At 44.8% G+C, this 20,000-nt stretch overlaps 2 protein-coding genes across 3 annotated transcripts in view; one reads left to right on the forward strand and one right to left on the reverse strand.

Moving 5' to 3' along the window:
* znf341 (zinc finger protein 341) overlaps positions 1-5,944 on the forward strand; it is a gene marked incomplete at both ends in the record, with an annotated part of 11,476 nt that extends 5,532 nt beyond the window's left edge. The window contains 4 exons of the mRNA XM_084446228.1: positions 370-481; positions 602-672; positions 1,521-1,780; positions 5,846-5,944. Of these exons, the coding sequence (XP_084302354.1) occupies positions 370-481; positions 602-672; positions 1,521-1,780; positions 5,846-5,944 (542 nt within the window). The remainder of the gene's footprint in view (positions 1-369; positions 482-601; positions 673-1,520; positions 1,781-5,845) is intronic.
* Positions 4,692-20,000, reverse strand: part of LOC311314745 (E3 ubiquitin-protein ligase Itchy-like) — a 41,493-nt gene continuing 26,184 nt past the window's right edge. Inside the window, exons 16-24 of one of the 2 annotated variants that reach the window (XM_084445222.1) lie at positions 19,972-20,000; positions 18,653-18,812; positions 17,599-17,732; positions 16,878-17,018; positions 12,277-12,397; positions 11,560-11,664; positions 10,457-10,553; positions 7,412-7,484; positions 4,692-6,447 (exon numbers count right to left, since the gene is read on the reverse strand). The exon at positions 19,972-20,000 is cut by the window's right edge and continues 60 nt beyond it. In XM_084445222.1, the coding sequence (XP_084301348.1) occupies positions 6,348-6,447; positions 7,412-7,484; positions 10,457-10,553; positions 11,560-11,664; positions 12,277-12,397; positions 16,878-17,018; positions 17,599-17,732; positions 18,653-18,812; positions 19,972-20,000 (960 nt within the window). In that variant the 3' untranslated portion in view covers positions 4,692-6,347. Of the gene's footprint in view, positions 6,448-7,411; positions 7,485-10,456; positions 10,554-11,559; positions 11,665-12,276; positions 12,398-16,877; positions 17,019-17,598; positions 17,733-18,652; positions 18,813-19,967 lie in introns of both variants that reach the window. The other variant, XM_084445221.1, reaches the window with a different exon arrangement.

Raw genomic sequence — 20,000 nt, forward strand, 5'->3', positions numbered from 1 at the left:
TCTCTCTGCTCTGCTCTCACACTGCACATCCGCATCCACTCAGGTCAGGACAGCAGGACTCAACTTCCCAGGATGCAAAGCTCTCTCTCTCTCTCTCTCTCTCTCTCTCTCTCTCTCTCTCTCTCTCTCTCTCTCTCTGCTCTGCTCTGCTCTCAAACTGCACATCTGCATCCACTCAGGTCAGGACAGCAGGACTCAACTTCCCAGGATGCAAAGCTCTCTCTCTCTCTCTGCTCTGCTCTCATACTGTAATCACCGGACTGTCCGGATCACCTGATACCAGATCGATTCATTGATTGGCTGATTGATTGGTTGGTTATTTGATCGACTGGCTGGCTGATTGGCTGATTGATCGTGTCTCTCTCGTAGGTGAAAAGCCGTACAAATGCTCCGTTTGTGAGGCGACGTTCAACAGGAAAGACAAGGTGAAGAGACACATGCTCATCCACGAGCCCTTCAAGAAATACAAGTGTCCGTTCAGGTATGGGAGACCGTCCGCCCGCGAGAAACGCCGCTACGCGCTTCCTGTGAGACCTTCAGACTTCCTGTGAGACCTTCAGACAAACACTATCACTCACATGCGCTTGTTTTGTGTGTTCAGGACACATGTTGGCTGCACTAAGGAGTTTAACAGGCCAGACAAGCTGAAGGCACACATACTGTCTCATTCCGGTAAGTGAAAACAGCGCACACACACACACTCACACACTCACACCATACATACAGATGAAATTAGACGGAGTAAGAGTTTACAGACAGGTGGAGCGGGAGGGGATGTGACGAACAGCTGACAGACCATGTTCATATTTTCCCGGCTATTCAACCATATTGTCAGGAATAGCTCGGGCATCAGAGGCCATGTTTGGTCAGGATATCGACTGCTCCTTTTCTACAATCTACCTGAGAAATATTCCTCATTATTATTCGGCATCAGATACATACTTACTGAAGATATTAATGGCGGCCAGTTAGAAGGCCTTAACACGAAAACGGCCGCAGCCCAAATCCTCAGCCCTGATTGGATGGATAGAGGTTGTGACTGGTATGCAAATGGAGAGAATTACCTTTTCGTTAAATAAACGTTATTTTGGAAATATTTATAAAAATGGTTTGTGTTTGAAACTGGTTGATATCTGCTGAATTATGATTGTAAAACTGATTGATGTTATCATCAACATAATTAGTATGTGAGAATGCATGGATGACCAACCGTTCTATCTTGTTGTTATTCTGTATGTTTGCCTACTGTATAAAAATCAAGTCTAATGCTGTGTTCACACCGGGCGCAAATTTTTCCTGCGGCGCGGCGAGTTTACGTAGAAAGTCAATACAATTCGTGCGAACTGGGCGTCGGGCGGCGCGAATCGCAGAATTCAGCGGCGCGGCCGCCCGTTGATCCCGCGGCGAGATTGGGCGAACTGGGCGGCGCAAATTTTCTCGCCGCGCCCGGTGTGAACACAGCATAAAATGGTGGGTGATAAACGTTGACCGGTGTGCCTGTCTCTGCCCCGCCCGTCCAGGGATCAAGCCCTTTAAGTGCCTGTTCTGCCAGAAGGCGTTCAGCAGGAGGGCCCACATGGTGGAGCACCAGCAGTCTCACACCGACGACTACCGCTTCCGCTGCGCCGCCTGCAACAAGGGCTTCACCCGACACAACTACTACCGGGACCACAAGTGCCCCGCCGCGGGGGCGGGGCCAGGGGGCGGGGACACGGGAGGAGGAGGAGCGGGGAGGAGGAAGAGACAGAGGCTGAGGACAGGAAGGGACGAGAGCCCCGAGGTCAGCCAGGACCTGGAGGAAGAGGAGGAGGAGGAGGAGGAAGAGGAGGAGATGGAACAGAGTAGGGAGGAAGAGGAGGATGGAGGGGAGGAGGAAGAGGAGGAGGAGGAGGGAGAGGACCCTCAGGCGGTGATGTCCATCGTCACGATTGAAGAGCAGATGGACGGAGGAGAGGAGGAAGAGGAGGAGGAGGAAGAGGAGGACCTGGAGAGTGCTGAGGGACTGGAGCAGATACAGAACACAGAGAGAGACTGTCTACAACAGCCATGTTTGTAGTTTTAACAGGGATGAACTTGTAGTTTCAGCATCTGGGCTGTTGTCACTTGTAAGGCATGTTTCCAGGACACAGACGAAGCCTAATCTAGGACTAACCTCAAACCATCCCATAGATAATCATTGGCATGTCTCTTAGTCTCAGACTAGGCTAATCTGGGTCTGAGAAATTGACCTGCTGCGTTTCCCAAAAGCTTCTTTCGTTAAGAGGCTCTTGGGCCATTCATTTAGAGCGTTCTGATTGGTCAACTGGTCTGGGCAAGCTCTCTGATTGGTCAACTGAATGGGCTTAAGAGCCTCTAAACGAAAGAAGCTTCTGGGAAACCTGACCCTGGTCATATCTCAGGTGTTTTAACCTGAGAGTGAATATTTTGGAGAGATTGGATCATCACCAAGCCCCTTCAATGAATCTTTAGTTTTATATTAAAACTGTCGTCAAAATGCTGCATTTTTGCAGTGACTATGATGTTGCTCTGAACAGTGACTTTACCTCAGTGATATTCATGGAAAGATTATAACCCGAACACACACACAGGTATTATATTACAGTGTTGTGAATTTAACAGCATTTTCTGTGTGTCTGGATCAGTTGATCCATACTGTGAAACGTACGGTGGACATTCCTGCGAATACTGTGAGATAGAAAGGCCACTTAATAAACAGGAAGTGAATGCAGTTAACCAGGTCAGAGAGGAGGACCAGGTCAGGTCAGACGGAAGGAGCAGGTCAGACAGAAGGAGGAGGTCAGACAGAAGGAGCAGGTCAGACAGAAGGAGCAGGTCAGACAGAAGGAGGAGGTCAGACAGAAGGAGCAGGTCAGACAGAAGGAGCAGGTCAGACAGGAGGAGCAGGTCAGACAGAAGGAGGAGGTCAGACAGAAGGAGCAGGTCAGACAGAAGGAGCAGGTCAGACAGAAGGAGCAGGTCAGACAGAAGGAGGAGGTCAGACAGAAGGAGCAGGTCAGACAGAAGGAGCAGGTCAGACAGGAGGAGCAGGTCAGACAGAAGGAGCAGGTCAGAGAGGAGGACCAGGTCAGGTCAGACAGAAGGAGCAGGTCAGACAGGAAGCACATGGAAGGTTATCTGTGCTGCGACTGTCAAAGGTCAAAGGTCAACCAGGAAGTGGGAACTGTACTCATGTCATGTTCTGGCATTTAATAAAGAGATTACATTTTCTACTGCGTGTTTCTCCCTGACCAGCGTGTATAACATGGATGTTGTGAATGTATTTATTGATAGTTCATGGTTTTACTCACCCAGCTGCATCTCTGGTTATAAAAGGGGCCGGTGCTCCACATGTATTTATGTTAGATGATATCTTGTTAGGTTAAGTAGTTAAGGCTCTTTTATTAATGACTTTCTTTGCACAGTTCACAGGGAGACTTGGAGGTCATCAAATGCAGGGGTCAAAGTCAGACTTTGTTTTTTGGCACAACACCGGCATTATACTCTACGTCATATTTAGTTTGGTCTAAAATGTAAGTATTTCTTCAGTCAGAAGTGAATTAAAATATGTTATAATAGTTAATATAAAAATAACCTCAAGCGATTTTAACTTTCTGTAGTACAAAACATGTAGTGAAAACAACGTTAAAAAGGAAAACGAGATGGTGTCATACGATAAGGGTTGATGATCTGTTCATTTAGACCTACTAACACCCCGACCTCTGAACTCTTAGAAAGCTCTAGAACGTAGACAGCCTCCTGAGCAGAATGAACTACTTCTACTGAGACACCAAGCATTGTTTTTATGTACAAAGCAAAATGTGCTTGGCGATGGGAAGAATGAATTGTGGGCTCTGGTACCTGAGTGTCAGACGCACGCGTTAACGTACCCGGGTCCATCTCAAGTCCCCCTGGTTCCACGCTGCGGGGGACGATGAAGTGGTTTGATCCAACAGACAAGGATCCCAAGAACCATTTGTGGATTGAAACATTGTCTAAAAGTACATGTTGGAGCAAAACACATTTAATCGTATTATGCATATGTTATCTATAAATATGTGTTGTAGATGTGGTGCCCATACACACTGCATAGGGCTCTGGGTCTGAACAGAGGTGTGGAAGGGTAGAACCGAGTAGAACAGAGGTGTGGAAGGGTAGAACCATCACAGTAGAACACATGTGGAAGGGTAGAACCATCACAGTAGAACAGGTGTGGAAGGGTAGAACTGAGTAGAACAGAGGTGTGGAAGGGTAGAACCATCACAGTAGAACATGTGTGGAAGGGTAGAACTGAGTAGAAGAGGTGTGGAAGGGTAGAACCATCACAGTAGAACAGAGGCGTGGAAGGGTAGAACCATCACAGTAGAACACGTGTGGAATGGTAGAACCATCACAGTAGAACAGATGTGGAAGGGTAGAACCATCACAGTAGAACAGAGGTATAGAAGGGTAGAACCATCACAGTAGAACAGATGTGGAAGGGTAGAACCATCACAGTAGAACAGAGGTATAGAAGGGTAGAACCATCACAGTAGAACAGAGGTATAGAAGGGTAGAACCATCACAGTAGAACATGTGTGGAAGGGTAGAACCATCACAGTAGAACAGAGGTGTGGAATGGTAGAACCATCACAGTAGAACATAGAACAGACTAATCTTGCACCTAATTCATTTGAAAGGGACAAACACTCAACCCATAGATTCAATTTATTAAGGTAACATTTTTTACACAAATGTACATAAAAAAATCAAAAAGGGGAAAAAAAAGAAACATCTTTTGAAAACCATCACACCATGAACCCATCTGGTTTCTAAAATCAAATCGGTTTATTTTACAAAAAAGAAATGCAGTTTGTTGTTATGAACACCATGTACAACATGGCCTTATAGAGACAGGTCAGGGGGAGGGGCCTCGGGGGGGAGGAGCCTCGGGGGGAGGGGCCTCGGGGGGGAGGAGCCTCAGGGGGAGGGGCCTCGGGGGGAGGGGCCTCGGGGGGGAGGGGCCACGCTTGCATAAGGGGAATTCCAGAGGGGGAAAAATTAAAAGGGGCTGAGATTTTATTTGCAACATAAATTATATCATATTATTTACACGTTCATCCCTGGCATTTCAATCCATAATCTACCCAGATTGACAACACGAAAGAACAGAGTTAATCCTGAAATAAAGGCATAATCCCATTCACCTTGAACCGGTCTCCCAGACACGGATTAAAGTCACAACATGAAGCTGACCGACTGACCGACTGACTGTGGTAGTGCAACGACAACGTCGAATGACGACAACACTCATTCTGGAAGATGCTTGTGTGTCAGTTGACACGCCTGGGACTGGTCCACCAACCGCAGATCATGACTCCAAGAAAATCCTAGATTACAGGTACGATCACACTTTCCATGGTGATTTTTGATTGGTTCCCCTGTTCTGTTGAGTCCGGGGAACCACAGTCTCCGGGATCCACGAGGGATCGTCTCCTCACGCGACACTTCCCTTCATAAACCCGCCCAGCCTGGACAGAATGGGGCTAACATCTTAATTCTCTACAGATTCCGGAATCTTAATATTTCACACTTCCAGAATAGAACTAAAACCAAGACGTTCCATCATATCGCTGTGTGACCCTATAAAACTAGGGTCATCCAGGGTCATCCAGGGTCATCCAGGTCCTTGTATGTATATACTGTCTACATACTGTCTACCTTTATAAATACTGGGACCACACAGTCCCTCACAATACCTCATTCATCCACAGGCAAACGCCACTTTCCTGGAGTGAGCTTTCCAAGATGGCGTCTTCTCACCGAAGGCTAATCTCACCATGTCTTCAAGCACGATCTCACGTTTCAGACCCGAGACCCGTACCAGGCCAGCAGACCAGGACAGAACACGGTCTGGGTGCTACGAGGTTCTCGAGAGGAACCCCGCCCGCGTGGGAACGCTCAGTAGAACCACTGGTTGGAGGAGGACAGCTCGAGATAAAAGTCTCCATCATTCATTTTGGGAGAAAGCTTTGGGATACAGACATTAGACCAGGGGGAGGGGCAAAGGATGCTGGGACAGTTCCTGATGTTATCGCTGTCCCCTAAATAGATGATGTCATAGAGGGCTTCCATGCATAATGGTGATGACATTCTGAGAGACGAGGGAGAGCAGCATCCAGTTTCTGGGTCAAAGAACTCGTTTTCCCATCAGGCCTTGAGAAGGGTGCGTGACGGTGCGTTGGTGGGGACAGACCAGTTAGACCCAGCACACACACACACACACACACACACGCACACACACACACACACACACACACACACACACACACATAGACGCGAACAGGCAGACTCTCCCCCTCGTGTGTCTCTCACTCCTGTCCGAAGCCCTCTGTCTCCTCGATGGCAAACATCAACTTGTCCTTCAGCTGCTCATAACTCTTATAGGGAGGTAAGTCCAGACGATTAAAACTAGAGGAGAGAGAGAGCGAGAGACGGAGAGGAGGAGAGAGAGAGAGAGACGGAGAGGAGGAGAGAGAGAGAGAGACGGAGAGGAGGAGAGAGAGAGGGAGAGGAGGAGAGAGAGAGGGAGAGAGGGAGAGAGAGAGGGAGGGGTAAACTTTGTAGTTGAGTGATGATGGTATTCTGAATACCCTGGTGAACTTTGCTCAGAATGGGCTGATATCACTCATATTGAGATCCCTGGTGTGTGCTGGACTGTGGAGAACTACACTGTGTGTTGTATTGGGGAGCATTGTATTGTGTTGTGTTGTGGAGTATTGTGTAGCATTGTACTGTGTTGTGTTGTATTGGGGAGCATTGTACTGTGTTGTGTTGTGGAGTATTGTGTAGCATTGTACTGTGTGTAGTCCTGTGGTGTGTAGTGTTGTGTAGTCCTGTGGTGTGTAGTATTGTGTGGTACTGTGCTGTGGTGTGTAGTATTGTGTGGTACTGTGCTGTGTGTGTAGTGTTGTGGTGTGTAGTATCGTGTGGTACTGTGGTGTGTGTAGTATTGTGTAGTATTGTGTAGTATTGTGTGGTACTGTGCTGTGTGTAGTATTGTGTGGTACTGTGCTGTGTGTAGTGGTGTGGTGTGTAGTATTGTGTGGTACTGTGGTGTGTGTAGTGTTGTGTAGTATTGTGTGGTCCTGTGCTGTGTGTAGTCCTGTGGTGTGTAGTATTGTGTGGTACTGTGCTGTGGTGTGTGTAGTGGTGTGTAGTAGTGTGTGGTACTGTCCTGTGTGTAGTGTTGTGTAGTCCTGTGGTGTGTAGTATTGTGTGGTACTGTGGTGTGTGTAGTGTTGTGTAGTATTGTGCTGTGTGTTTAAGCGGTGGTCAGTCTGTCCATCCTCACCATGTGTGTAGTGTTGTGTAGTGTAGTGTTGTGTAATACTGTGCTGTGTGTTTGAGCGGTGGTCAGTCTGTCCATCCTCACCATGTGTGGCTCCTAGGAAGCCAGTTCTCCTTCCCCACCTTCTCAATGCAGAACTTCTGGGGGCCGTTGCTCCCTGCAGAAACAGAACAGGAACCTTAGAACTGTTCTCCACCGCCGGCTGGGGAACTGGGAACTGGGAAACTGGGAAACTGGGGAACTGGGAAACTGTGGAACTGGGGAACTGGGGAACTAGGGAACTGGGAAACTGGGGAACTGGGAAACTGGGGAACTGGGGAACTAGGGAACTAGGGAACTGGGAAACTGGGGAACTGGGAAACTGGGGAACTAGGGAACTAGGGAACTGGGGAACTGGGAAACTGGGGAACTAGGGAACTAGGGAACTGGGAAACTGGGAAACTGGGGAACTAGGGAACTGGGGGACCGGGGAACTGAGGAACTGGGAAACTGGGAAACTGGGGAACTGGGGAACTAGGGAACTGGGGAACTAGGGAACTAGGGAACTAGGGAACTAGGGAACTGGGGAACTGGGAAACTGGGGAACTAGGGAACTGGGGAACTGGGGAACTGGGGAACTAGGGAACTAGGGAACTAGGGAACTGGGGAACTGGGAAACTGGGAAACTGGGGAACTGGGGAACTAGGGAACTGGGGGACCGGGGAACTGAGGAACTGGGAAACTGGGGAACTGGGGAACTAGGGAACTGGGGAACTAGGGAACTAGGGAACTGGGGAACTGAGGAACTGGGAAACTGGGGAACTGGGGAACTAGGGAACTGGGGAACCGGGGAACTGAGGAACTGGGAAACTGGGAAACTGGGGAACTAGGGAACTGGGGAACCGGGGAACTGGGGAACTGGGAAACTGGGAAACTGGGGAACTGAGGAACTGGGAAACTGGGAAACTGGGAAACTGGGGAACTGGGGAACTAGGGAACTGGGGAACCGGGGAACTGGGGAACCGGGGAACTGGGGAACTGGGAACTGGGAAACTGGGGAACTGAGGAACTGGGAAACTGGGAAACTGGGGAACTGGGGAACTGAGGAACTGGGAAACTGGGAAACTGGGGAACTGGGGAAGCGCAACAACGAACCGGAGCGTTCGAATAACGACGACTCAGCAGATCGGTATCCATGGCTTTAGGTGGCAGGAGGAACAAGACGCGCCTCTGATTTGGTTCATACAGGGCGACCGAGCCACTACCATGATTCACACCTCGCTCACACCTACAGGTTCATACAGGGCGACCAGACTACTACCGTGATCTCACACCTCACTCACACCTACAGGTTCATACAGGGCGACCAGACTACTACCGTGATCTCACACCTCACTCACACCTACAGGTTCATACAGGGCGACCAGACTACTACCGTGATCTCACACCTCACTCACACCTACAGGTTCATACAGGGCGACCAGACTACTACCGTGATCTCACACCTCACTCACACCTACAGGTTCATACAGGGCGACCAGACTACTACCGTGATCTCACACCTCACTCACACCTACAGGTTCATACAGGGCGACCAGACTACTACCGTGATCTCACACCTCACTCACACCTACAGGTTCATACAGGGTGACCAGACTACTACCGTGATCTCACACCTCGCTCATACCTACAGGTTCATACAGGGCGACCAGACTACTACCATGATCTCACACCTCGCTCACACCTACAGGTTCATACAGGGCGACCAGAATACTACCGTGATCTCACACCTCGCTCACACCTACAGGTTCATACAGGGCGACCAGACTACTAGCGTGATCTCACACCTCGCTCACACCTACAGGTTCATACAGGGCGTCCAGACTACTAGCGTGATCTCACACCTCGCTCACACCTACAGGTTCATACAGGGCGACCAGACTACTACCGTGATCTCACACCTCGCTCACACCTACAGGTTCATACAGGACGACCAGACTACTAGCGTGATCTCACACCTCGCTCATACCTACAGGTTCATACAGGGCGACCAGAATACTAGCGTGATCTCACACCTCGCTCACACCTACAGGTTCATACAGGACGACCAGACTACTAGCGTGATCTCACACCTCGCTCATACCTACAGGTTCATACAGGGCGACCAGAATACTAGCGTGATCTCACACCTCGCTCATACCTACAGGTTCATACAGGGCGACCAGACTACTACCATGATCTCACACCTCGCTCACACCTACAGGTTCATACAGGGCGACCAGACTACTACCATGATCTCACACCTCGCTCACACCTACAGGTTCATACAGGGCGACCAGACTACTACCGTGATCTCACACCTCGCTCACACCTACAGGTTCATACAGGGCGACCAGACTACTAGCGTGATCTCACACCTCGCTCACACCTACAGGTTCATACAGGGCGACCAGACTACTACCTGATCTCACACCTCGCTCACACCTACAGGTTCATACAGGACGACCAGACTACTACCTGATCTCACACCTCGCTCACACCTACAGGTTCATACAGGGTGACCAGACTACTACCTGATCTCACACCTCGCTCATACCTACAGGTTCATACAGGGTGACCAGACTACTACCGTGATCTCACACCTCGCTCACACCTACAGGTTCATACAGGGTGACCAGACTACTACCGTGATCTCACACCTCGCTCACACCTACAGGTTCATACAGGGTGACCAGACTACTACCGTGATCTCACACCTCGCTCACACCTACAGGTTCATACAGGGTGACCAGACTACTACCTGATCTCACACCTCGCTCACACCTACAGGTTCATACAGGGTGACCAGACTACTACCGTGATCTCACACCTCGCTCACACCTACAGGTTCATACAGGGTGACCAGACTACTACCGTGATCTCACACCTCGCTCATACCTACAGGTTCATACAGGGCGACCAGACTACTACCATGATCTCACACCTCGCTCACACCTACAGGAGGCGTCATGTCCAGATTCATTCACCGTTTTAAATCAATATTCTGGAAATTCTCCTGCGACTTTAAGACAATCGGCAACACGACGCACACGTGAACGGTCCAGGAGCGCAGGGGGCGTGGCTAGACGGAGCTAGGCTCCTCCCACTCACCCATGAGGTCGGCGAAGCCCCCGACGGGGAGGCGACAGGTGCCGGTGACGAACTGGAGCAGCCTCATCCTCTTCTCGTTGTCCATCTCTTTGATCAGCTGGAGGGGTCAGAGGAAGGACAGAACTGGGACCTTAGTTCAGGTGTGAGTGTGGGACGCGCCCCCCTAGTGGGGCCTGGAGGTACTGCAGGTGGAGGCGTGAAAAAAAATGAGCTAATTTTGATAAATATATTATTTAAATTATTATTTGGGTTTGAGGCCTAATTATTTCACAGTGGCCAAATTTGTTCATTTTTGAATAAAATATAAAACTAAAAAAAAAAGAAGCTAATTTTGATTAATATATTATTTAAATTATTATTTGGGTTTGAGGCCTAATTATTTCACAGTGGCCAAATTTGTTCATTTTTGAATAAAATATAAAACTAAAAAAAAAAGAAGCTAATTTTGATTAACATATTATTTAAATTATTATTTGGGTTTGAGGCCTAATTATTTCACAGTGGCCAAATTTGTTCATTTTTGAATAAAATATAAAACTTAAATTGGATCTTTGTGTCTTGTTATTAGTAGTAAAGGAAATGCCATTTTTGTACAATAGCCTATAATTAATTCTACCAATCTAAGTGGGGCCCGAAAATATTTCCAATTACCCAAGTGAGGCCTGATTGTTTTGGAACTGGTCTACTGTATCTGGAGGTACCAGGCCAGTTAGGCTTGGATAGACCGTCATAGACTAACATGGCGGAAAAAAGAATAATACTACCAATTACAATAGGGTGCCTTGCACACTCGTGCTTGGCCCCCTAATGAGTTGTTGTTTTGACTTCTATCTTTGTTCAACGCGACAACGTTAAGGCCGGATTCTTGGTAGACGCAAACTACATAAGCGCAAGCTTCGCAAGATCTCGTTGCGTCCTTGTGTGTGTCATGCTGAAATTTGTCACTTGACGCAAGCAATAGTGCAATTCCTTGCGTTTCCACAAAAAAAAACACAGAACGCAAGCTCTCCAGTCATGTTGGAGCTTGCGTTCACAACGTAGCTTGCGTTGTTTGCGTCGACTATGAATCAGGCCTAAGAGTGTGGATGCGTTTGCCGTCGGACCTGCCAGAACCAGAGCATCTGTTTGCTGCTGCGGGTGTAGTGTCTGTAGATGGTGTTCCTCTGCCAATCAGCCAGGTCGATCTCCTGCATCCCACACAGCATCACCTGAGAGAGAGAGAGAGAGAGAGAGGGGGAGAGGGAGGGAGAGAGAGAGGGAGGGAGAGAGAGAGAGAGGGAGGGAGAGAGGGAGGGCGGGAGGGAGGGAGAGAGAGAGAGAGAGAGAGGGAGAGGGGGGGGAGAGAGAGAGGGAGGGAGGGAGGGAGAGAGAGAGAGAGAGAGAGAGAGAGAGAGAGAGAGGGAGAGAGAGAGAGAGAGGGAGAGACAGAGAGAGAGAGAGAGAGAGAGAGGGAGAGAGAGAGAGAGAGAGGGAGAGAGAGAGAGAGAGAGAGAGGAGGAGAGAGAGAGAGAGAGAGAGAGAGAGAGAGATTGTTTAGGCACAGCATCACCTGACAGAGAGGGGGGATCGTTTAGACCCAGTGGAGAGGAGGTGGGCTCAGCGCAACACCTCCCTCCCTCAATACCTCCCTCCACACCTCCCTCCATACCTCCCTCCATACCTCTATCCCTCCACACCTCTCTCCCTCCATACCTCTCTCCCTCCCTCCCTCCACACCTCCCTCCATACCTCTCTCCCTCCATACCTCTCTCCCTCCCTCCCTCCACACCTCCCTCTCTCCATACCTCCCTCCCTCCACACCTCCCTCCCTCCCTCCGTACCTCCAGCTCTTTAGCGTCAAAGTACTGCAGGTACTGCTGGGGGAGGACCTCGTTGAAGCCTTCAAAGAAGGCCTGCGTCTGCTCCTCCACCCCCCTGGACAGCCTCCACTCTGCCACCAGCCTAGGACACACACACACACACACACACAAGAACACACATGCGCACACACACACACACACACACACGCACACACACACACACGCACAATCACACACAATCACACACACACACGCACGCACACAATCACACACACACACACACACACACACACACACACACAGTTGTGAGTAAGAAAAAACGACGTACACCAAGCCAATAAGTAGCAAGGAGATTAACCTGATCTCCTCAACAACTCATCACGTCAAATCAAATCAAACTTTTGCAAACTATTTGTATCTGGAGCATTTCATACAGAGGCAACACAATGTGCCTGTCAATGTATATGCTGCCCCTGCTGAATACTAACACTAATATCATGTTTCTACTAACACTAATATGTTTCTACTAACACTTATATCATGTTTCTACTTACACTAATATCATGTTTCTACTAACACTAATATCATGTTTCTACTAACACTAATATCATGTTTCTACTAGCACTAATATCATGTTTCTAACACTAATATCATGTTTCTACTAGCACTAATATCATGTTTCTACTAACACTAATATCATGTTTCTACTAACACTAATATCATGTTTCTACTAACACTAATATCATGTTTCTACTAACACTAATATCATGTTTCTACTAACACTAATATCATGTTTCTACTAACACTTATATCATGTTTCTACTAACACTAATATCATGTTTCTACTAACACTAATATCATGTTTCTACTAGCACTAATATCATGTTTCTACTAACACTAATATCATGTTCCTACTAACACTAATATCATGTTTCTACTAACACTAATATCATGTTTCTACTAACACTAATATCATGTTTCTACTAACACTAATATCATGTTTCTATTAACACTAATATCATGTTTCTACTAACACTAATATCATGTTTCTACTAACACTAATATCATGTTTCTACTAACACTAATATCATGTTTCTACTAACACTAATATCATGTTTCTAACACTAATATCATGTTTCTATTAACACTAATATCATGTTTCTACTAACACTAATATCATGTTTCTACTAACACTAATATCATGTTTCTATTAACACTAATATCATGTTTCTACTAACACTAATATCATGTTTCTACTAACACTAATATCATGTTTCTACTAACACTAATATCATGTTTCTACTAACACTAATATCATGTTTCTACTAACACTAATATGTTTCTATTAACACTAATATCATGTTTCTACTAACACTAATATCATGTTTCTACTAACACTAATATCATGTTTCTACTAACACTAATATCATGTTTCTACTAACACTAATATCATGTTTCTATTAACACTAATATCATGTTTCTACTAACACTAATATCATGTTTCTACTAACACTAATATCATGTTTCTACTAACACTAATATCATGTTTCTACTAACACTAATATCATGTTTCTATTAACACTAATATCATGTTTCTACTAACACTAATATCATGTTTCTACTAACACTAATATCATGTTTCTACTAACACTAATATCATGTTTCTAACACTAATATCATGTTTCTATTAACACTAATATCATGTTTCTACTAACACTAATATCATGTTTCTATTAACACTAATATCATGTTTCTACTAACACTAATATCATGTTTCTACTAACACTAATATCATGTTTCTACCAACACTAACATCATGTTACTACTAACACTAATATCATGTTTCTACTAACACTAATATCATGTTTCTACTAACACTAATATCATGTTTCTACTAACACTAATATCATGTTTCTACTAACACTAATATCATGTTTCTACTAACACTAATATCATGTTTCTACTAACACTAATATCATGTTTCTACTAACACTAATATCATGTTTCTACTAACACTAATATCATGTTTCTATTAACACTAATATCATGTTTCTACTAACACTAATATCATGTTTCTACTAACACTAATATCATGTTTCTACTAACACTAATATAATGTTTCTACTAACACTAATATCATGTTTCTACTAACACTAATATCATGTTTCTACTAACACTAATATCATGTTTCTACTAACACTAATATCATGTTTCTATTAACACTAATATCATGTTTCTAACACTAATATCATGTTTCTAACACTAATATCATGTTTCTAACACTAATATCATGTTTCTAACACTAATATCATGTTTCTACTAACACTAATATCATGTTTCTACTAACACTAATATCATGTTTCTACTAACACTAATATCATGTTTCTACTAACACTAATATCATGTTTCTAACACTAATATCATGTTTCTATTAACACTAATATCATGTTTCTAACACTAATATCATGTTTCTACCAACACTAATATCATGTTTCTACTAACACTAATATCATGTTTCTACTAACACTAATATCATGTTTCTACTAGCACTAATATCATGTTTCTACTAACACTAATATCATGTTCCTACTAACACTAATATCATGTTTCTACTAACACTAATATCATGTTTCTACTAACACTAATATCATGTTTCTACTAACACTAATATCATGTTTCTATTAACACTAATATCATGTTTCTACTAACACTAATATCATGTTTCTACTAACACTAATATCATGTTTCTACTAACACTAATATCATGTTTCTACTAACACTAATATCATGTTTCTACTAACACTAATATCATGTTTCTAACACTAATATCATGTTTCTATTAACACTAATATCATGTTTCTACTAACACTAATATCATGTTTCTACTAACACTAATATCATGTTTCTATTAACACTAATATCATGTTTCTACTAACACTAATATCATGTTTCTACTAACACTAATATCATGTTTCTACTAACACTAATATCATGTTTCTACTAACACTAATATCATGTTTCTACTAACACTAATATGTTTCTATTAACACTAATATCATGTTTCTACTAACACTAATATCATGTTTCTACTAACACTAATATCATGTTTCTACTAACACTAATATCATGTTTCTACTAACACTAATATCATGTTTCTATTAACACTAATATCATGTTTCTACTAACACTAATATCATGTTTCTACTAACACTAATATCATGTTTCTACTAACACTAATATCATGTTTCTACTAACACTAATATCATGTTTCTATTAACACTAATATCATGTTTCTACTAACACTAATATCATGTTTCTACTAACACTAATATCATGTTTCTACTAACACTAATATCATGTTTCTAACACTAATATCATGTTTCTATTAACACTAATATCATGTTTCTACTAACACTAATATCATGTTTCTATTAACACTAATATCATGTTTCTACTAACACTAATATCATGTTTCTACTAACACTAATATCATGTTTCTACCAACACTAACATCATGTTACTACTAACACTAATATCATGTTTCTACTAACACTAATATCATGTTTCTACTAACACTAATATCATGTTTCTAACACTAATATCATGTTTCTACTAACACTAATATCATGTTTCTACTAACACTAATATCATGTTTCTACTAACACTAATATCATGTTTCTACTAACACTAATATCATGTTTCTACTAACACTAATATCATGTTTCTATTAACACTAATATCATGTTTCTACTAACACTAATATCATGTTTCTACTAACACTAATATCATGTTTCTACTAACACTAATATAATGTTTCTACTAACACTAATATCATGTTTCTACTAACACTAATATCATGTTTCTACTAACACTAATATCATGTTTCTACTAACACTAATATCATGTTTCTATTAACACTAATATCATGTTTCTAACACTAATATCATGTTTCTAACACTAATATCATGTTTCTACTAACACTAATATCATGTTTCTACTAACACTAATATCATGTTTCTACTAACACTAATATCATGTTTCTACTAACACTAATATCATGTTTCTACTAACACTAATATCATGTTTCTACTAACACTAATATCATGTTTCTAACACTAATATCATGTTTCTATTAACACTAATATCATGTTTCTAACACTAATATCATGTTTCTACCAACACTAATATCATGTTTCTACTAACACTAATATCATGTTTCTACTAACACTAATATCATGTTTCTACTAACACTAATATCATGTTTCTACTAACACTAATATCATGTTTCTACTAACACTAATATCATGTTTCTACCAACACTAATATCATGTTTCTACTAACACTAATATCATGTTTCTACTAACACTAATATCATGTTTCTACTAACACTAATATCATGTTTCTACCAACACTAATATCATGTTTCTACTAACACTAATATCATGTTTCTACTAACACTAATATCCTTGTTCTGACCCTGCTGTGACCCCTGACCCCGTGTGACCTGCCTGATGTACTCCTCCTCGTTCTGACCCTGCTGTGACCCCTGACCCCGTGTGACCTGCCTGATGTACTCCTCCTTGTCCTGACCCTGCTGTGACCCCTGACCCCGTGTGACCTGCCTGATGTACTCCTCCTTGTTCTCCTCGGTCACCAGCAGCTCTCCCCCGTCCGGCTTCAGCTCGTGGGTGGTGATCTCCCCCAGGATCTCCTTGTCCACCGAGAAGTACATCTCCAGACCACACTCCTCGATGTCGTTCTCCCTGGGGAGGGAGAGGGGGAGGGGAGGAGGGAGAGAGAGAGGGAGGGAGGGAAGGAGGCAGAGAGGGAAGGAGAAAGGGAGAGAGAGAGGGAGGGAAGGAGGGAGAGAGGGAGGGAGGGAGGGAGAGAGAGGGAGGGAGAGAGAGGGAGAGAGAGAGGGAGGGAAGAAGGGAGAGAGGGAGGGAAGAAGGGAGAGAGGGAGGGAAGAATGGAGAGAGGGAGAGAGGGGAGGAAGGGAGAGAGGGAAGGAGGGAGGTTACAACCCAGATCAACAAGCAGAGGCCAGCACGGTGGGTCATAAAGCACTTCTAATCTGATCTAATCTAATCTCCTTCATTGTGCGTAGAGGAAAGTAATCCATCGGTTCTGTGTCCACAAACACTGCAGCACACTGATAAAAACACATTTTCATTTCTATATACATACACACCGTGCAATATGATAGCACATAGAATGGTGAACACAACAGAGTGGAGGACAATGTATAACAACCCACAATGCACCTGTGGTATGGTGCAGTAGAACAGTAGGATACAGAGCAGGCAGATGCGGTCTGAGGGGGGGGGGGGGGGGAGGACTCACTTGATCCAGATGAGCGAGTTGTAGAACTCGGGGTCGATGGACTCCAGGTCCTTCAGGGCCAGCGGCTTGTTCAGGATGCGCTTGTAGAACGGCAGAGAGAACCCCGTGTCGATGAACTTCCCGTGGAACAGAGCCTGCGTGGGGAACCGGGAAGAACCACAACATGAAGGGGGGAGGCCAGGGACAAGAGGGTGAGTTAAGAGAGGGAGGGAGGGAGAGAGGGAGGGAGGGAGTGAGAGAGGGAGGAAGTGAGAGAGAGAGGGAGTGAGAGAGAGAGGGAGGGAGTGAGAGAGTGAGGGAGTGAGGGAGTGAGAGTGAGAGAGCGAGAGAGTGAGAGAGTGATTGAGTTAGAGAGTGAGGGAGTGAGAGAGAGAGTGAGTGAGATAGAGAGTGAGTGAGAAAGTGAGGGAGTGAGAGAGTGAGGGAGTGAGAAAGTGAGAGTGAGAGAGTGAGATAGTGAGAGAGTGAGTTAGAGAGTGAGAGAGTGAGAGAGTGAGAGAGTGAGGGGGTGAGAGAGTGAGAGAGTGAGAGAGTGAGTGAGAGAGTGAGGGAGTGAGAGAGTGAGGGAGTGAGAGAGTGAGTGAGAGAGTGAGGGAGTGAGAGAGTGAGGGAGTGAGAGGGTTAGAGAGTGAGAGTGAGTTAGAGAGTGAGGGAGTGAGTGAGTTAGAGAGTGAGAGAGTGAGTTAGAGAGTGAGGGAGTGAGTGAGTTAGAGAGTGAGAGAGTGAGTTAGAGAGTGAGAGAGTGAGTTAGAGAGTGAGTTAGAGAGTGAGGGAGTGAGTGAGTTAGAGAGTGAGAGAGTGAGTTAGAGAGTGAGGGAGTGAGTGAGTTAGAGAGTGAGTTAGAGAGTGAGGGAGTGAGGGAGTGAGGGAGTGAGCTAGAGAATGAGGGAGTGAGAGAGTTAGAGAGTGAGTGAGTGGGTGAGAGAGTGAGGGAGTGAGAGAGTGAGTTAGACAGTGAGTGGGTGAGTTAGAGAGCTAGAGAGTGAGTGAGTGATCGATGGGGAACACGTTCTGCGTCAAAAACCAAACATTACAGATCAAAGGAACGGGTTACCATGGCGATGAAGCGTCCGATGAACTTGAAGTACTTGAGGTGGTCGGGGTTGATGTAGGAGGCGGGGTTTATCTGCAGGCAGTAGTTGTCCTTCCCGGCGTACTCGAACAGGCAGTACATGGGGTTCAGCACCTCGTGGGATAACAGGAAGAACCACTCCCTGCACAGGAAGTACACATCTCATCACGCCAGCAATGTATCTCATGACACTCTTACCGACAAGCTAAGAGTCAGATTCCCTGCACAGATATCGCCCTGCAGGTGACCGTCACTGGGCCCGTTTAAGTATTTCATCAAATGTCCTTTAATCGTCACTGCTCTGGGGTGGTTCTAATGATGAGTTCATTTCTGAATATCATTTGATCCTTATTGCCGTTGGGTTCACCCCACGCTCCTCACCAGGGGCGGGATGGTCCAGACAGATGGTCTGGCGCCGTGTTCTGTCCACACTGGGAATGCATGCTGGTTAGCAGGCTAGCTGACGGCTGTGTTTCAGTCTGAATTATTTCACAGCAGGGAAGTGAAAGTGACTGAGAAAGAGTTGTGTGTGTGTTCACACTGCTGACGGTAGCGTGTCCTTGTTTTAAACTGTCAAAATGTCCAAACTAGAGCTAGAGGTTGTTTCAAGGAGCGATTAGCAGTGGCTGCCTTGGATATTTAGACTGAAAAAACGCTCGCAGAACGCCAAGAAATCAGTTGTTCCAGGGAGAAAAGCGCAAAACTGCAAAGGACGTTGGACATGGTTTATTCAAGCCCATATCAAGCTTCATCCAACCGGTTATACCCTCATCTAGGACAATAACCTCACATTATAGGGGTAGGGTGATATTTTGGACATTTCGCCCTATTTGTTGTCTGACTCACATGAACCTGAAACCTAGAGATCATCATTTCACTGATCGTTCCAGTATTGAACTAGCTGCGGTTTTTCTGCAGGCTCTCACTGGGCTACAATGGAAGTCAATGGGACATACGTAAATGTGTTTAAAAACTATGATGAATGTGCTTTTCAGTCAGTTTTTCATTGACTTCCATTGTAGCCCAGTGAGAGCCTCCATAAAAACTGCAGCTAGCTCAATACTGGAACAATCAGTGAAATTTAAGCCATATAACATAGTAGTTTTTTAAAACGACCAAAATACAAAGTCATCGTTCTGTCCCGTTCTGGTCTATGACAGTCAGATCGGTGCATTCCTAGTAACTGATACCATAACGAATAATACTAAATGTTCTCCTTATTGTATTTCAATTGGCTTGTCTTTGCCGTTTCAGAGGAAAGTGAGTGAATGGAGTATGATATCTGGTGGATTCAGACTTGCCTGGCCACCCCTCCATAATCAAGGCCTTC

Source organism: Borostomias antarcticus, assembly GCF_949987555.1.
Source record: "Borostomias antarcticus genome assembly, chromosome: 11".
In the NCBI taxonomy this organism is placed as follows: Eukaryota; Metazoa; Chordata; class Actinopteri; order Stomiiformes; family Stomiidae; genus Borostomias; species Borostomias antarcticus.